Source organism: Coregonus clupeaformis, chromosome 38, assembly GCF_020615455.1.
Source record: "Coregonus clupeaformis isolate EN_2021a chromosome 38, ASM2061545v1, whole genome shotgun sequence".
NCBI lineage: Eukaryota > Metazoa > Chordata > Actinopteri > Salmoniformes > Salmonidae > Coregonus > Coregonus clupeaformis.
In genome coordinates, this window is record NC_059229.1 from 282,767 (window position 1) to 301,887 (window position 19,121).

At 44.7% G+C, this 19,121-nt stretch overlaps 1 protein-coding gene across 1 annotated transcript in view; it reads right to left on the minus strand.

Annotated features, from left to right (window-relative positions):
* Positions 1 to 19,121, minus strand: part of cacna1ab (calcium channel, voltage-dependent, P/Q type, alpha 1A subunit, b) — a 149,084-nt gene that overhangs the window by 22,256 nt on the left and 107,707 nt on the right. Inside the window, exons 34-42 of the mRNA XM_045211660.1 lie at positions 14,926 to 15,042; positions 14,637 to 14,702; positions 14,389 to 14,486; positions 13,970 to 14,120; positions 13,687 to 13,814; positions 10,463 to 10,559; positions 4,322 to 4,427; positions 3,375 to 3,482; positions 1,211 to 1,314 (exon numbers count right to left, since the gene is read on the minus strand). Coding sequence (XP_045067595.1) covers positions 1,211 to 1,314; positions 3,375 to 3,482; positions 4,322 to 4,427; positions 10,463 to 10,559; positions 13,687 to 13,814; positions 13,970 to 14,120; positions 14,389 to 14,486; positions 14,637 to 14,702; positions 14,926 to 15,042 — 975 coding nt within the window. The remainder of the gene's footprint in view (positions 1 to 1,210; positions 1,315 to 3,374; positions 3,483 to 4,321; positions 4,428 to 10,462; positions 10,560 to 13,686; positions 13,815 to 13,969; positions 14,121 to 14,388; positions 14,487 to 14,636; positions 14,703 to 14,925; positions 15,043 to 19,121) is intronic.

Below are 19,121 nucleotides of genomic sequence, written 5' to 3' on the forward strand. Positions count from 1 at the left end.
CATTTTTTACTTAAGTCCATGTTAAGTCAACTTATCTCATGTCTGAATAGCACCCCTACTGAATACCCAAAGATCCTTATCCCCATCTCATGGATTTGAACTTGGATAGAATAAGATGGGTGCCAATTATCTTTCTTAAAACATCCAAGAAAACATCTAAGAAACTTAGATTTTTGGATGAACCATTACTTTAACTTCAGCCTCCAAAGGAAGATAAAAAAAGATTGAAAATGTGGATTGGAGCATTGGAGCTATAGGAGCAATGGGGTATCCCAGTAAATGCAGAAATGGTCTTAGAGAAATAGTGCACATTACATTAAGAGGTAGTGTATTTACACAGCATTCATAGACAAGAGGAGTGCATACGTACATTGGCCATGTTGTATCATTATTATTCATATCAATTTCAAAACAAAACAATTGCAATTTGACAGTTTAAAACATCACCCCCTTTCTCCTCACCACTACACCCTTTATCCACCCCATGCTTAAAAAGGGGTGGAGTCCAAAGAAGGCCTTAAAGGGGCAATCTGCAATTTTGTTTTATTGTTTGAACTGCAGATTGCTCCTTTAAGTAAATATACAAGTGGTGGGTAGGAGGGGGGTAAAGTAAAGGTAGAGTAAAGGTAGAGAGATAGCGAGTAGAAGAGCCAGGCCGGGTGTCAGCCTACGATAGCCGTCCATCATGCTAACTGGGAAACAGGCAGAAACAGCCTGGTGCCGGAGTAGAGAGAGAGAGAGAGGTAGCTGGAGTCAGCATGCTATAGGGGAAACCCAGGACCAGGCAGCGCTCATCAGGAGGGTCCCAAGGCGGGGGAGGTGGAGGTGGGAGGACGAGCAGGGGGGGCAAAGGGGGAAATAAAGGGCCAGGGGGTTGACGGATCAAGGAAGTCTGGAAAGGGGAGCTAAGGGGGCAGGAACTAGAAAGGGGGTGCTGGGGTTTGAAGGACCAAGAATGGCAGGCAGAGGGGTTCTGGATGGTGGGTAAAGGGGGAGGAAGAGTTGAGGGGCTAAAGGAAGGGGAGCTGAGGGGGTTGGATGATTTGGGGTTCACTGGGGTGTGTGAGCATGGGTGTCTGGAGGCAAGAGAGGCAAGAGAGGCTATGGAGAGCTGGAGAGGGTTGGAAAGAGGATCTAAGGGGGCAGGAAGAGTTGGGTCTGGGGTGGGGTTTTTGGAGGTCACTGGGGTGGGTCTGGGTCTAGTGGGTACCTGCTCCTCGCGGAGGGCCTGGAGCTTCTTGGCCTTGCTCTGTCTGTAATACTCCATGATCATCATGGCAGCGTAGATCTTCCCCACCGTCAGGTCTGTGGCTGCTGAGAGAGGGACAAGTTACCCTGCCTCGATTAGACCACAATGTGGATGGGACCCTGAGCCGTGAGACGAGAGAGAGGGGGATGGGAGTGGGGGACCAACCATGCTACGACACCACACATACAGACAGACAGTTGCGGGCACTAAAAAGTTTGGTCGTGTTGCCGTATTGGCAGAACAATTGCTGCCAATGTGTGCGCAACACTTCGCTCTATGTCTCCTAGCGGTAGTTTGGGTTTTTAGAAAACAAATGTTTTAGTGGCCGCAACTGTAGGGTAAATTTTAAAAATCCTTGATTCGTCTACCTCCTTTTCAAAAAAGCATTGGGGGAAAATATCAGAGGTTCCTTCCCTCAGACCTTCCCTTCCAATACGTTTTGAGAAAGAGCCAATGATTCAATGACTCAAGAATCAAAGATGAAAGGAATCAATGACTCAAGAATCAAGGATGAAAGGAATCAATGACTCAAGAATCAAGGATGAAAGGAATCAAGGAAACATGTATGAAATTCACCCTACATACATAAGACACGGTGACTGCATCAAATGACACCCTGTACACTAACACACACTACTCATTCCCCATAAAGTTGTGGTTGAAAGTCGTGCACTACACTATATATTATCCACTATATAGGAATATATTAATTATATATGCACTATTAATAGCAGTATATATGCAAGAATATACACAATGCTATGTACTATACAGGGAATTGGGTAATGGTGTCATTTGAAATGTGCCTACAAGTACAGGTACAACCAAATACAGCACATATACAACATATTTACAACACTGTACAGTATACAACAGAGCTGATAGTCTTTTCACAATCAGTTCTTTTTTTCTTTAACATAAATTTTTTCTTCCACTTTCATTTTAACAGGCATAGTGCTTAAACTGTTTCTATGGAGGACTAAAGTGTCATTTCACCATTACCATAGATCATCACTTCACCTTATCTATACCTTCAGAAACAGGAGCTCCATTTTTTCCTCCAAAAACTCTAGATTGGCACCCAGAGTTTGGATGACACAGATAACATTAAACATCAGAAAAATATTGAGCTTTGTTTTCAACTAAAATCCACCTCTTTACTCAGAAAAATAAATGATGGTCTATTCACAGAGAAATGGCTAGAAGTCCCCCAGCATATCAATTTATTAAAAAGTATAATAATACTTTATAATAATAGTAATTGTATAGTGCAATACTATGAAGTACTTTATCAACATTGCATGCTGCTCTACTTTCAGTGAAGTATAACTTTAAATTAATAAATTCAAGTTATATTTAACACTAAGGCAGCATGCTACACTACACTGGGTGTAGAACATTTGATCTCTATCTTATTATAATAACAATACTGTTACTATACTATTGTTACTACTACTACTATTACTACTACAGTACTACTACTACTACTACTACTACTACTACTATAGGTCTATACTTCTACTACTATACTAAGCCTATATAGAGGCCCATACTCCCTGTAGTGAAAAGACTTCTATAGAGGGTTAGGGTCTATAGCAGGCACCCCCTGATGCAGGAACTTACTGAGTGGGGGTAGAAAAGGGATCGTGTGAGTGTGTTTACGTTTTCTAAGAACTGTAAGTAGGGAGAGGTGAGGATGTACAGAGGGAGTTATGGTTGTACATATGTACACCACAGACCAGCCATACGTACGTATGTGTGTTTGTGTGTGTGTTTGTGTGTGTGTTTGTGTGTTTGTTTGTGTGTGTAGGTGGGAGATGGTTGTGTGTGTAGGAGGGAGGGGGTTGTGTGTGGAGGTGGGAGGGTGTTGTGTGTGTAGGTGGGAGGGGGTTGTGTGTGTAGGTGGGAGGGGGTTGTGTGTGTAGGTGGGAGGGGGTTGTGTGTATGAACATGAGTGTGTATAAGTAGGGAGATGGTCCGTGGTCGTCCTGATCAGGGGGAGCGAAGCAGTGAGTGACTACGTTTAGTAGAAGCTGTCCTCTTGGTGAATTGGTGATCGTCGGACACACTTACACACTTACACACACATCGTAGCGTGTGTTTTACGTTTCGTAGTGTAACTTACACTTGTGTGGCGTGACCAGGAGGTCTAGGTTCTTCTGAGAGAGGTTGGGCCAAATGGCCATCATTTCTTTCCTCAGCTCAGCGTCCATCTGATGTTTGTCGGCTCCTCCTGTGTTGCCCAACACACATGCCAAGACATTCACACACACACACGTGCGCATATGCATACACACACGCAGGTACGCACAAAAGCACGTACGCAAGCGCAAACACACATACACACACACGCAGGCAGGAAAGCAAGCACACACACGCACACACACACAAATATGCACGCAAAAAAACAAGTTATCCAGCCACACATGTACACATTCACACAAATCAAAAAGATTTGGATTAATCCACTTCTGGAGCATTTATAAAGGTTTGGTTTATCACCACTATCTGGAAGGACAGGACTGATACCATACCTATGGTAGGAAGAAAAGAAAGGGAGAAAGGGAGAAAGGGAGAAAGAAAGAAAGAAAGAAAGAAAGAAAGAAAGAAAGGAAAGAAAGAAAGAAAGAATGAAAGAAAGAGAGAAAGAAAGAAGAAAGAGAGAGAGAGAGAAAGTAAAAAGGAAGAAGAAAGAGAGAAAGGAAGGGATATGGTAAGAGAAGAACGGGAGAGAGAGAAAGAAAGAAAGAAAGAAAGAAAGAGAGAAAGAAAGAAAAAAAGAGAGAAAGAATGAAAGAAAGAAAGAAAGAGAAAGAATGAAAGAAAGAAAGAGAGAAAGAATGAAAGAAATAGAGAGAGAGAGAGAGAGAGAGAGAGAGAGAGAGAGAGAGAGAGAGAGAAAGAAAGAAAGAAAGAAAGAAAGAAAGAAAGAAAGAAAGAAAGAAAGAGTAGGGAGGGAAAAAGTAGGAAACAACAGATCAGAATGGCATTGACAAAAATAGTAAAAAAGGACAGCTGGAAAAGTTGAGTAGATATAGAGAGACAGAAAAGGAGGAGGAGAGAAGGTCGTACCCTTGGCGATCTTGATGTCGAGCGCCGTCCGAATCAGAGCCATGAGGGTGGAGTTGAAATGCACTGAGTTGTCCTCAGCAACCGGCAAGTCCATGCGCAGCAGCCTCTGTGGAGAGCCAATCAGGTGGAGAGGTTGAGAAAAGAGAGTGTGTCCGTGGTAGGGGGTGTGGTCTGAACCTCCAGGTAAGGGGAAAGGTTTGAGGGAGCTCGATACGGCAACAGCCAAAAAAGGTTTCAGTGTCGGTAATCTTAGCTACTTTTTTTATTTAGCCAGGGATATGTTCGACTCTGTAGACACATACATTTGGTGCAATTCAGTTTCACCTCACAGTTCATGGAGGGAATTGAAATCCAATTCATGAATTGAAAGAAATCTTCATAGAAAAAAAAATGTCAATTTCAATTCATCTCCCGAAGTGACTGAATCTAAATGGAATTTAACCCAACCCCACTTGCAGTATCTTGATTGTCAGAGGTCTCTTGTAGGCCTGTATTATATCTCTTTGTGTGCTAAAGGACTTTGTCATATGTAGTAACCACAGTATGATTTCCAAACTATAAAACAGCCTTTTCCAAAGTAAACAGTGGAAAAGTACTTCCTGATTGTCTCCTGATTGGCCAGTGATACTCAAACAACTACACATTTATCCAATGGGCCGTCTGCTACAGAATAAGCGACTGCGAGAGCCAAGAGCCACACGGCACCACAATGGCCGACGACCAACTGACCCAACCTATGCCCATGTTCCCTAATAATGTGTGAATGCAACGGTATGCATTCACGCATCTTATTACACACAAATGTACACACATGTACACATACAACCCCCTTTACCCTTCCACTAACAAACAGTATATTAACAGAATATACTGGAATATACTGCAAGACATGGTAAACAATAGTATCACTGGTGTAGTTGTATTACTCTTCATCAGGAGACTAGTGTGTTTTATCAAGGCATCTGCTATAGAGCTCCCCCTACCTATATGGAGGTTCCCTGCATGGTTTGTATTTATTTATTTCTAAACAGGTAAAACCAATGGATGAACTGCAAGATAAAACAACAAACCCAGGGTGGTTGTTTTTTCATATCTAGTAGTCGGTCATCGATTGGTTTTACCTTTTGAACATGAGCGTTGGGTACTCACATAGGACGGGCAAGCACGTGTGAAACAATGTTAGTGTGTGAGTGTGTGTGTGTGTCATGCCCGAAAGCATGTGGCAACAGTCGTCGCAGCCAACATCCACAGCCTCCCGGTGTCCATAGCAACAAGCCATGCAACAGAGAATGCGACGGACGCATGCTTTTCCCAACACCCCCGGATCCCCGACATTCAACATACCTCCACAAGCAGCATGCCCCTACCTCCACCCTCTCCTCCCCCTCTCCCTCACAGGACAAGCAGCCGTGCATCCGCACACAGAGAGTATCATCTATTAGCATTGATGGATCGAATATCTATGTATTGATCACTTTGAATTGTTTTATTTTCTCTCTATGGTTTCCTACAAAGCTATGCAGGCTATTTGAAGAGTGGGAATTTAAAGTCTTTAGTTTTAGTCTTTTAGACATGATGCAAAGGTCCGGATTGGCAGATCAGATCTCTCTCGATGCAAAACGGTTGCGTTATCTAAAAGGGGTCAGTTAAAGATGTTTAGTAATAACATTCCCTGAAAGAAGAAAATAATAAAAAAAGAAGAATGATTTGTTTTTGACCAACCAGATGTTGGGCTACTGTATACAGGGGAGAAGTAGTAGTAGACGTTAGTGGAGTTAGAACTGGAAGGTTTATTTCATGAGATGGAGCTACAGATAAAAAAGGGTGTTGGTAGAGGAGGAGGGAGGGGGATTGTGACGACATTTAAAAAGGAAAAACAAGAAATCAAGACGATACGTGAGTCAAGGGGAGAAAGAAAGAGAGGATATTGCAAGAGAGTGAAAGAGAGAGAGAGAGTAAGAGAGAGAGAGAGAGAGAGAGAGAGAGAGAGAGAGAGAGAGAGAGAGAGAGAGAGAGAGAGAGAGAGAGTATAACAAGACAAGAGAATAAGACGAGGACTGAAACCATATCAATCTATCACCAAAAATGGCCAACCAATGGTCATATCCCAAACAGAGCAGACCTTCCTGGAAAGTTCACTACCTTACCAAAGGTTAGAACACTACCTTAACAAAGGCTAGAAAGGTCAAGCGTAAGAATGAGGTCAAATACTACTCTTGGATTATGACCAGTCCAAGGTGGGAGAAAGTGGTTTAGGGGTTAGGGTCTTTAACGTAAAGTCTTCTCTCAGGATTAGCGTACTAAAACAACGACAAGCTAGCATGTAACCCATCTAAGCCATTACAGCATCTATCATTGTTGTTATCCATGAACACTAAGGACTTCCATGAGTGCAATAGGCAATAGGGAATTGCTGGGCTGCGTCACAAATGGCACCCTGTCCCATATGGCACCCTATTCCCAATGTAGTGCACTACTTTTGACCAGGGCCCATAGGGCTCTAGTCAAAAGTAGTGCACTGTATACGGAATAGGGTGCCATTTGGGACACAGCCCTGGACAGAGTGGAGAGAAGGAGCAGGGAGAAGAGAGGACAGACAGGACAGAGACAGACAGTAGGACAGAGACAGACAGTAGGACAGAGGGACAGAGACAGACAGTAGGACAGAGGGAGATTGTAGGTCAGAGGGACAGAGGGAGACAGTAGGACAGAGGGAGAGAGTAGGACAGAGGGACAAAGACAGACAGTAGGACAGAGGGACAGAGACAGACAGTAGGACAGAGACAGACAGTAGGAAAGAGGAACAGAAGGAGACAGTAGGAAGGAGGGACAGAGACAGACAGTAGGAAAGAGGAACAGAAGGAGACAGTAGGAAGGAGGGACAGAGACAGACAGTAGGAAAGAGGAACAGAAGGAGACAGTAGGAAGGAGGGACAGAGACAGACAGTAGGAAAGAGGAACAGAAGGAGACAGTAGGAAGGAGGGACAGAGACAGACAGTAGGACAGTAGAACAGAGGGACAGAGGGAGAGAGACAGACAGTAGGACAGTAGAACAGAGGGACAGAGGGACAGAGACAGACAGTAGGACAGAGGGGCAGAGGGAGAGAGACAGACAGTAGGACAGTAGAACAGAGGGACAGAGGGAGAGAGACAGACAGTAGGACAGAGGGACAGAGGGAGAGAGACAGACAGTAGGACAGTAGAACAGAGGGACAGAGGGAGAGAGACAGACAGTAGAACAGAGGGACAGAGGGAGAGAGACAGACAGTAGGACAGTAGAACAGAGGGACAGAGGGAGAGAGACAGACAGTAGGACAGAGGGGCAGAGGGAGAGAGTAGGACAGAGGGAGAGAGACAGACAGTAGGACAGTAGAACAGAGGGACAGAGGGAGAGAGACAAGGACAGTAGAACAGAGGGACAGAGGGAGAGAGACAGACAGTAGGACAGTAGAACAGAGGGACAGAGGGAGAGAGACAGACAGTAGGACAGAGGGACAGAGGGAGAGAGACAGACAGTAGGACAGAGGGACAGAGGGAGAGAGACAGACAGTAGGACAGTAGAACAGAGGGACAGAGGGAGAGAGACAGACAGTAGGACAGAGGGGACAGAGGGACAGAGGAGAGAGACAGACAGTAGGACAGTAGAACAGAGGGACAGAGACAGACAGTAGGACAGTAGAACAGAGGGACAGAGGGAGAGAGACAGACAGTAGAACAGAGGGACAGAGGGAGAGAGACAGACAGTAGGACAGTAGAACAGAGGGACAGAGGGAGAGAGACAGACAGTAGGACAGTAGAACAGAGGGACAGAGGGAGAGAGACAGACAGTAGAACAGAGGGACAGAGGGACAGAGGGAGAGAGACAGACAGTAGGACAGTAGAACAGAGGGACAGAGGGAGAGAGACAGACAGTAGAACAGAGGGACAGAGGGAGAGAGACAGACAGTAGAACAGAGGGACAGAGGGAGAGAGACAGACAGTAGGACAGTAGAACAGAGGGACAGAGGGAGAGAGACAGACAGTAGGACAGAGGGGCAGAGGGAGAGAGTAGGCCAGAGGGAGAGAGACAGACAGTAGGACAGTAGAACAGAGGGACAGAGGGAGAGAGAATGTAAGGGAGTGGGATATTGGATAATGTTGGCGTAGTGGAAGCTGACAGACAAGTGGACAGGAAGAGGAATGAGAAAGAAGGAGAAAGAGAGAGAGAGAGAGAGAGAGAGAGAGAGAGAGAGAGGGGGAGGGAGAGAGAGAGAGAGGGGAAGGGAGGGAGAGAGAGAGAGAGAGAGAGAGAGAGAGAGAGGGGGGGAGCAATAAACAGAGAGAGGGGAGGGAGAGAGATGAGAGAGAGGGGAGAGAGAGAGAGAGAGAAAGAGAGGGGTGAGGGAGAGAGCGATGGCGGGAGAGAGAGAGAGGGGGGAGGGAGGGAGAGAGAGATGGAGAGAGAGGGGAGGGAGAGAGAGAGAGAGAGAGAGAGAGAGAGAGAGAGAGAGAGAGAGAGAGAGAGAGAGAGAGACAGAGAGAGGGGTGGGAGAGAGAGAGACAGAGAGAAGGGAAGGGAGAGAGAGAGACAGAGAGAGGGGAGGGAGAGAGAGACAGAGAGAGCGAGGGAGAGCGAGGGAGAGAGAGACAGAGAGAGAGAGAGAGAGAGAGAGAGAGAGAGCGAGGGAGAGAGAGACAGAGAGAGGGGTGGGAGAGAGAGACAGAGAGAAGGGAAGGGAGAGAGAGAGACAGAGAGAGGGGAGGGAGAGAGAGACAGAGAGAGCGAGGGAGAGAGAGACAGAGAGGGGAGGGAAAGAGAGATGGAGAGAGAGGGGAGGGAGAGAGAGAGACAGAGAGAGGGGAGGGAGAGAGAGAGACAGAGAGAGGGGAGGGAGAGAGAGAGACAGAGAGAGGGGAGGGAGAGAGAGACAGAGAGAGAGAGGGAGGGGGAGAGAGACAGAGAGAGCGAGGGGGAGGGAAAAGATAAGAAGACAAACAGATCAGAACTGCATTGACAGTAAAACAGGATGGGTGGAAAAAGCTCAGGGCTTCCCAAAGGAAAGGAAAGAAAGGGAAAAGATAGGGGGAAAAGACACAAAAAAGGGAGACTGCTAAAGACATGACTGTCTATCTACTGTATTTGTCGATTGTAATGGGAGTGAACATAATGCCCAAATACTGTAGATTCACTGTCATTAAAATCAACAAACAACAACTTCCTGTCAAATAATGTGGCCACAAATGTCTTTGTGTCACTATCCCCTCCTAGCTAAGGGCTGAAGATTGAAGTACAGTAAATATGTGTGTGGTCAGGAAATGAAGACCCTGTCTGAATGACCGTGTGTGTGAGAGTGTGTGTAGCTATGGTGCCATCCACAGGAATGAGAGACTCAGAGGACTCAAGACACACACCCTTCCCTATCCTTCTGTACCCGCATCCTTTTGTCTGTTCATTTGTTTGTTTGTGTGTGTGTGAGAGCACCCTAAGTAATATTAAGGCCAATATATGCCAGTGTACCTACCGGCTCTCCAATGTAAGAAAAACTGCAGATAGATACCCATTAATATGTTAATAAATGTAAAACTACTCATACGAGTGCTTATCAAATCATTTCAGTTTTTAACAATAAACGGTGCATTTTGATGCCGAAACCCAGTAAATTGGTAATATCAGCGACCCAATAGAGTATGGCCGACCTGAGATCAAGGATACTTGACTTCCAGAAGGCTGTGGTCATGGTTTTTGAATTGGTTCTACTTGGAAGAAGACGTTCCCAAATGTGGGCAAAAGCAGATAAATCTGTGTGTAAGGAGTGTGTATAGGCCCGTGCAGGGTGCAGAAGGGCAGACAAGGCTTCCTCCGTTCCCTTGCTCCTGTGGCTTAGCATATCTGGAGGGTCGCAGGGACCGACTATCCTTTCACTATCATTCTACTTCACGACGATCCCTCCCTCCGTTCATCCCTCAATCCCCAGTTCCGACCAATAAAAAAAAACAGCGCTCACCACCACACCACCACTAACAGACAATAATGACAGCGCTGAGGATTGGGAGTTGGGAGGGGCGAGGGGCGAGGAGGGGGGATGGGGGGGGACCCACGAGGGAGGGGGATGGGGAGAAAGGGGAAGGAAGGGAGGGAGGGGGGAGGGGAAGGGGTCTACCTTGTAGGCGACCCGGGCGGGGCACCTCTTCCCCAGGCCTAGTGGTGGACACATGTGCCTGAGCATCTGATACATGTCATTGTAAGTGATTCGGCCGCTGTAGTAGTAGTAGTAGGCCCACACACACACACACGCACACCAACAACAACAAACGTGGACGGACAACCAAGAAAGTTTGGGTAGACACAACGAACGAGAGGTGCATGGGGGGAGGAGAGGGGGGGGAGAAAGGAGAAAGGAATAACAAACAAATAAAAGGGAAACAAATACACAGAGGTTATTGTTTCATCGGAAGAGTGGTTACGAGAGGGGAGAGAGAGGGGAGGTTAAGAAAGATAGAGACTCAGCTCTGGTTGGATCTCTCGGGGGAGAAGAGGGGGAGAGAGGGAGGAGGAGAGATGGGGATGGGGAGGTGTAGTTTTAGTATAAGTAACTATAATAAAACAGCGTTCTATGCAAGGAGGTAAAAGGGTGTGTGTGTGTTTGTGTCTCCTCTCCTATAGAACGTGCAGTGAGGCTTGGAGCAGGCAAGGAAAAGCGCCGCTGCTGGGGTGGTAGTGTCACAAATGGTAAGTCACGTCAATGCAGTTCCTTTTACCCCCCCCCCCCCCAAATTCCCAGGTTTTCCAGAAATCCTGGTTGGAAGATTCCCGGAATAAGCAGAGATCCAGGAATTCTGGAAAACCTGAGAATTTTGGGAAAGGTCCGAAATATTGCAACCCTACCCCAACCACCTCCCAAACCCACCCCTCCCCATCCCACCATCCGGAACCCCCCCCCCATTCAAGAACAATGCACGATGCTAGAACCCTGTTGTGCCATGGTATGACCATGGTCATGGTTAGTTAGACAGCAAGCACAAACCAAGAAAGCACAATGGTCCGATTTTCTTGTGTCTTGTTTTGTTGATACAGAATTGACTCCGGGGTTGGGGTCAATTCTATTTCAATTCAGTCAATTTAGGAAGTAATATTTCTCACTGAAACGCATTGAGGAAAAATGGAACTGGAATTGGAATTTCTGTTTACTTCCTGAACAGACTGAATTGAAATGCAATTGACCCCAACAACCCGGATTGATTCATTGAAAATTTAGCGAGTAGTGAATCGTTTGTAGTAGTGAATAATTTGTTTGTTTAGTGAGTACAGTACAGATAGCGAGTGCAGTGCACCACTACAACATCATGCTTCAGACAGTTGCTACTAAAACAGGTGTGGTGTGTTCTGCATTGTCCCAAACATTCTCCTCTATCATATCAAGAATGCATACCAATATTAATAAGAAAACCAAAACAAGATGGTGACTATGAATTACTACTAACCAAACCAAACCAAAATCGAATAAGAAATGATCATGAAGAAGAAGTGATAAACAAAAATCCAAAAAGAAAAAGAGAGAGATAGAGCGTAACATTCATTCCCAAGTCTCTGAGTGAGAGATAGAACGAGCAGGTTGCGTAAACGTTGTGTTATAGTTGGGTCCAAACCTTGCAGGCCACCCTATGAGGGCATTTCTTGCCCAAGCCCAGAGGAGGGGAGATTACTCTCAATAAACTGTACATGTCCTTATAATGTATGCGCCCGCTGCAAGAAGAATACAGGGAGGTTAGAGGAAGAAGGGATACACCGAGAGAGAGAGAGAGAGAGAGAGAGAGAGAGAGAGAGGGAGAGAGGGGGGATAGACAGAGTGAGAGAGCACAGAGGAGAACAAGAGTATAAGTCAGTCTAACATGCATACACACAAACACACACACAAAAGTTTTTCCACCTTTCTAATATATAGTTTTCTACATATAATTCCACAAATAATCTACATAGATAATTCTAAATATTCTATATTTTCCTACATATAATTCCACATATAATCTACATACATAATTCTACATATATTTTTCTACATATAATTCCACATATAATCTATATACATAATTCTACATTTTTCTATATTTTCCTACATATAATTCTACATATAATCTACATACATGATTCTACATACTGTATATTTTTCTACTCGAAATAAATCTTTCTTCCCTGTCTATATTTTCTCCAACTACATTATAGTAATAGCTGTATGGCTATCTATACATTTTCAGATATATATATTAAAGTAAAAGAGAGATAATTGCCTTCTAATGGACAATGCATTTCTCAGTATCAAAATACAGGGTGTGTATTTTGCTTGTGTTGCCATAAGCTGCCAACGGTTCCCTATAGAAACGTTTACCATGCAATAATGAGTGATATAAAGAACCATAATGCAGACAATCCTCTCTTGCTCTCTCTCTCTGCACTTATCTTCTTTTACCTTTCCCATCTCTCTCTCCCCCTCTCTCTACCCTTCTCTCTAGCTCTGTTAAACGTTACATTTGGAGAGAGGCACACACACACACACTCACATTGAGGGAGTGTTACAACCGGGCAGTCACTGAGTTCACAGTACATAGATTTAAGGGTATAATATCAACACTTATAATATTAATATTAATACCACAACATCAACACAGAAAGAGAGAGGACGACAAAGGACAGAAAGAAAGACGAGAGACGGGACGGCTGGTTAGTTGGTCAGGTACAGAAGCACCTGTTCCCTGTTAACTCCATCATCATCAGTATCACTAAACTCCCACCTCCGTATGTTCAGTTTATTACATAGAGTTAGATAGAGGACTCATCTTTGTATCTGTGCCATTACGGCGTCTGTGATGGCAATGTTAAAACGGGTTATATCCATCTAGAGCCCTCTATCTAACTCTACGGTTTATTATCAGTTTAAATAATCTCCTCTGGCATGTGACTGGTCACATGACTGGGGTCAGGTTTGCTCTTTTCAGTTAAGGGTCAAAGGCTAGAATGAGAAGCTATGACAAGTTTATTAGGAGAGAAAGGCATGGGTTAGCTAGAGTTACTGTACAGTCAACAATGTTAATCATGTGTACGATGCTGTGTACGTATATGAGTTTGGCGTAAGTGGATATCTGTATGTGCCTATTTGTAAGTACATTAGTCAAGTGTATATGAACAAAACATTTTGTCCGTATGATTAAACATGAATAGTCTGTACACATGTATATCGGTGATAATGTCTACAGCAGGTGTGTGTGTGTGTGTGTCCCTGTGTGTGTGTCTGTGTGCACCTGTGTGTACGTTTATGTGTGTGTGTGTGTGTGTGTGTGTGTGTGTGTGTGTGTGTGTGTGTGTGTGTGTGTGTGTGTGTGTGTGACTTACCAGGCAGCGGGGTCATACTCGGCCCATATCCTGACGTACTCGTCCAGGTGATGAGGACCCAGTATAGATGAGTCTCTGGTCAGGTACTCAAAGTTATCCATGATGACAGCCACAAACAGATTCAGCATCTACGCACACACGCATGTACACGTACAACCACACACACACACACACACGTACAACCACACACACACACACACACACACACACAGTCAAAAACTGATTCAGCATCTACACAACAATTACTAGATACAAAAAAATGGGGTATGATTAGTCCTCTTACCAGGAAAGAGCAGAAGAAGATGAAGGAGACGAAGTATGTGTATGCGAAGGTGCTGCCACACTCTGGTTCTGTGTTCCCTGAGTCTGGGTCACACTTCTTACCCCCCAGACACGACAGCATGATGTCATGCCACGCCTCACCTGTCGCACTCCTGGTAAAGGACACACACGGATGGACGCATGCACACACACACACACGTACGGACGCATGCACACACACACACACATGTACGGACGCATACTCACAGACAAAAACAAACCAAAACATGTGGGTCAATGTGGGAGAGAAGATAGAGCGTGAGAATAATAGAAAACAGAGAGAGAGAGAGTGTGAGGGAAAAAGAGAGAGAAAGAAAGACAGAGAGTTATCGATATTGCATATGAAAGCAGAGAAAAAGAGAGAAAGAGTGGATAAACCACCTGAATAGTAACATGAGTGCCATGATGAAAGTCCTGAAGTTGTTATGTTCGTTGATGGCGCTGCCTTCCTCCTCGCCAAGTGCCAGATTCCCAAACAACTACACACACAAAGAAGTAAAGGAAGTGATCATTTAGGGCTGAATTCTGACCACTGACATCAATCATTGGCTATTGACATCAATGCCATCAATATAAATATTTTTCTGAATAAATGCTTTTATTACAGAGGCTATGTCAGCAGTACTCACCTGCATCCCAATGATGGCGTAGATAAAGAACAGCATGCCAATGAGGAGGCACACATAGGGCAGCGCCTACCGGTGGACACACAGGGAAGTACACTTTTAGTGTTAAGACTACAAACAGCTTAACTGCCCATATCAGACTTTGTCCAAAAAAGAAAACATTTGTGTTCGTGTGTGTGTGTGGGGGGAGGGGGTTGTGTGTGTTTATGTGTGTGTGTTTGTTTATGTGTGTGTGTGTGGGTGTGTGTTTATGTGTGTGTGTGTGTGTGTGTGTGTGTGTGTGGGTGTTTACCTTAAATGACTGGACGAAAGTCCAGAGCAGGATGCGTATAGTCTCTCCTTGTCTCAGTAGCTTGACGAGACGAGCTGCTCGAAACAGTCGAAGGAAACTCAGGTTGATGAAGTTATTCTACAGCAACGATGTGTGTGAGTGAGAGAGAAAGAGTGTGTTTGACCACAGAAAGTGAGAGAAAGAGTGTGTGTGCGTGCGTGTGTGTGTGTGTGTGTGTGGTGTGGTGTGGTGTGCGATCAGAAGAGAGAGAGAGAAAGAGAGAGAGAGAGAAAGACACAATTAGTTTCACTGAATTATTATCACTCCTCTTTCAAAAAGCCAAAATCTAACCAAAACAATAAGAGAAGAGGTCAAAAAGGAGAGAGAGAGGAGGTTAAAAAGGAGCGGGAGAGGAGGTTAAAAAGGAGAGGGAGAGGAGGTTGAAAAGGAGAGAGAGAGGAGGTTAAAAAGGAGAGAGAGAGGAGGTTAAAAAGGAGAGGGAGAGGAGGTTAAAAAGGAGAGGGAGAGGAGGTTAAAAAGGAGAGGGAGAGGAGTTTAAAAAGGAGAGAGAGAGGAGGTTAAAAAGGAGAGAGAGAGGAGGTTAAAAATGAGAGGGAGAGGAGGTTAAAAAGGAGAGAGAGAGGAGGTTAAAAAGGAGAGGGAGAGGAGGTTAAAAAGGAGAGGGAGAGGAGGTTAAAAAGGAGAGGGAGAGGAGGTTAAAAAGGAGAGGGAGAGGAGGTTAAAAAGGAGAGGGAGAGGAGGTTAAAAAGGAGAGAGAGAGGAGGTTAAAAAGGAGAGGGAGAGGAGGTTAAAAAGGAGAGGGAGAGGAGGTTAAAAAGGAGAGGGAGAGGAGGTTAAAAAGGAGAGAGAGAAGAGGTTTAAAAGGAGAGAGAGTAGGTTAAAATGAGAGGGAGAGGAGGTTAAAAAGGAGAGGGAGAGGAGGTTAAAAAGGAGAGAGAGAAGAGGTTTAAAAGGAGAGAGAGGAGGTTAAAATGAGAGGGAGAGGAGGTTAAAAAGGAGAGGGAGAGGAGGTTAAAAAGGAGAGAGAGAAGAGGTTTAAAAGGAGGGAGAGGAGGTTAAAAGGAGAGGGAGGGGAGGTTAAAAAGGACAGGGAGAGGAGGTTAAAAAGGAGAGAGAGAAGAGGTTTAAAAGGAGAGAGAGGAGGTGAAAAGGAGAGGGAGAGGAGGTTAAAAAGGAGAGGGAGAGGAGGTTAAAAAGGAGAGGGAGAGGAGGTTAAAAATGAGAGGGAGAGGAGGTTAAAAAGGAGAGAGAGAAGAGGTTTAAAAGGAGAGAGAGGAGGTTTAAAAGGAGAGAGAGGAGGTTAAAAGGAGAGGGAGAGGAGGTTAAAAAGGAGAGGGAGAGGAGGTTAAAAAGGAGAGGGAGAGGAGGTTAAAAAGGAGAGAGAGAAGAGGTTTAAAAGGAGAGAGAGGAGGTTAAAAAGGAGAGGGAGAGGAGGTTAAAAGGGAGAGGGAGAGGAGGTTAAAGGGAGAGGGAGAGGAGGTTAAAAAGGAGAAGGAGAGAGGAGGTCAAAAAGTTACATTATTCAAATAATACCTAAATCCAAACATAACACAACAGACTTGACTAGAAGCCAAAGAAACACTCAATGCAAAACAAACAAGTATGGAACAACAAGAGAGTTAAAAAAGAGAGAGAACGAAGAGAGAGAGAAAACAAAAGGAGGAGAAAATCATAATGAAAAATCAAATCGAAAACATCATCATCCAATCCGGTAAAAGTAGAACGTTTTATAAAAACCAAATGCACTGATCTCAGGGGGGCAAGCAGGCCACAGGGTATGGAGGTATTGGCATCCAACAGACAGAACGCACACACACACTGCACTCGTCAACCGCACACACACACAGGAAGCTGTCACGGTTCGCCACTAAGTGATTGGCTGAGAGTGTTCAGCATTCTGAACATACACTGAAGGGAGTCTCACATTTAAAGGGCCGGTTTCTGGGACAGAGATTAGACAATCTCCATTGAAAGTGCATTTCATTCCAGGACTAGGCCTAATATGTGTCTGGGAAACCCGTCCAGAATCTTCAATTGTTATTGGTTTGCGTGTGTATTTAAAATATTTATGTATTTCTCTCTAATCTACCTGCACAGCTGGCATCACAGTAATAATAATAATAATAATACATTTCATTCCTGCCTTTCAAGATACCAAGACACAACCTATTGTTCACCCTAGCCCCAGAATCTCTTGTGCGACGAGGCACAGTACTGTTGTGTGGCACAGGTTGACGAGCAAAGCAGTAGTGAGAGGAAGAGGAGGAGGAAGATGAGGAAGAGGAAGATAGCATGCAGACAGATCCAGCTTCAATGCAGGCAATGGCATGGCAACACTATGGCAACTCCCTTCTGTTTAGAAGGAGGCTCAAGGGCAGAGCGTCTGTGGAAGATTCTACAGCTGCATGCAGAACAGTGGTAGAGTATCCCACTATCTAGTCAAGCACAACAAAAGCCTTGGCTAGCATTCACACCTCCTTCAGGCACTACTACGGTAAATGTGTGAGTGCCATATCTATGCAAGGATGTAATAGTAACCAATCCATGTGCATTTGTGTTCATGTATGTGTGTGTATTTCTACACTCTTAGAAAAAAGGGTTCCAAAAGGGTTCTTCGGCTGTCCCCATAGGAGAACCCTTTTTTGGTCCAGGTAGAACCCTTTTTGGTTGCAGGTAGAACAATTTTGGGTTCCATGTAGAACCCTCTGTGAAATGGGGCCTACATGGAACCCAAAAGGATTCTACCTGGAACCAAAAAGGTTCTACCTGGAACCAAAAAGGGTTCTTCAAAGGGTTTTCCTATGGGGACAGCCGAAGAACACTTTTAGGTTCTAGATAGCACCTTTCTTTCTAAGAGTGTAGGTGTGTGTGTGTGTATGTCTATGTGTGATTCTAGTGTGTGTGTGTGTGTGTGTGTGTGTGTGTGTGTGTGTGTGTGTGTGTGTGTGTGTGTGTGTGTGCTTGGCTAGAACCCTTTATCCATTAACTAGCCAATAGTGAGCCAGAAGGACTGTATCTTTCAACAGTTGCTGAGAGGAAGCCCACTAGAGTCATCAGGCACACACATGATTCAACTGCCAATCAGAAGTGCATGCACTTGGGTCAGAGGTCAGGGCTTAAAGGTCAGCAGCTAAGCCCAGAAGGTTGGGGGTGAAGGGTCAGGGAGGTCAGGAGGAGGGCGGGGCCACACATTGGCCAATGGGGATGCGAGTAGGTCTGAGAGATAAATTACAAACCAACCTCCTATTTGTGGCAGGTAGATGTAGAAGGATGGATGGAAGGAAAGAGGAGGAGGGAGGAGGTTGGATACAGTGAGTGGAGTCGGTGGTGGTTTGGTGATGATTTTGTGTTTTTTGGGGGGCATGGTAACAGCACACCATCACACAACAGCCAGCGTCATGGATTGGATGGGACAACATGGGAGGGGATTCATAGTGCATTTCGATTGGATGGATTTATCATAAGTAGGAAGTAGTAGTGGGGGCGTGGACGCCAACAAAGCAGAGAGGTTGGTTTTTAAAGAAAGCATGTAAAAAGATAGAACAGGAAAAGGAATCATTATGGAGGTCGTTACAACATAGTTACAACATAGGTACAACATTGTTACAACCATAGAAATATAATCTTTAGAAATATTATATTTCTATAGTTACAACAAGGCTGTAGAACTTTGGAAGCACATTCATGCTCAAAAACACATTTTGTATTTGTTTTTTTGGCATGAATCTGCTTCCATACAAAACATCAGTCAACAACAACACCATTTGAGTGGCTTTGTTTGAGGCTATCCTTGTGGTCACATTTAGTGATGGAATACGCAGTAGGAGGAAACAGTGCCACTGTCCGCCCCACGGCTGTTGTAATTGTTTTTGTTTTGTTGACGAAGCAAGGTGGAAGACACTGGGGAAGCGTCACGCATCAATGTAAAACAATTTGCAGTACATATGCTGCTGTTCTGTGCACGAAAGAACAGTGTTGGTTGTTTGCAGTAACTTCTTTGATGTTGCAATATCGCAAATGGACGTGGCAGTTCCACCAATTAAGGATTTCAGCTTTAAAGCGTTTAGCTAAGGGTCAAAACGTATGTATTGAGATACTGTAGAATGTGACTACGGGGATAGTCTGAAATAAAGTGTATATAACACTTAACAAACTACATCATGAATTCTTACCACTGCCATCCTACTACACACAGC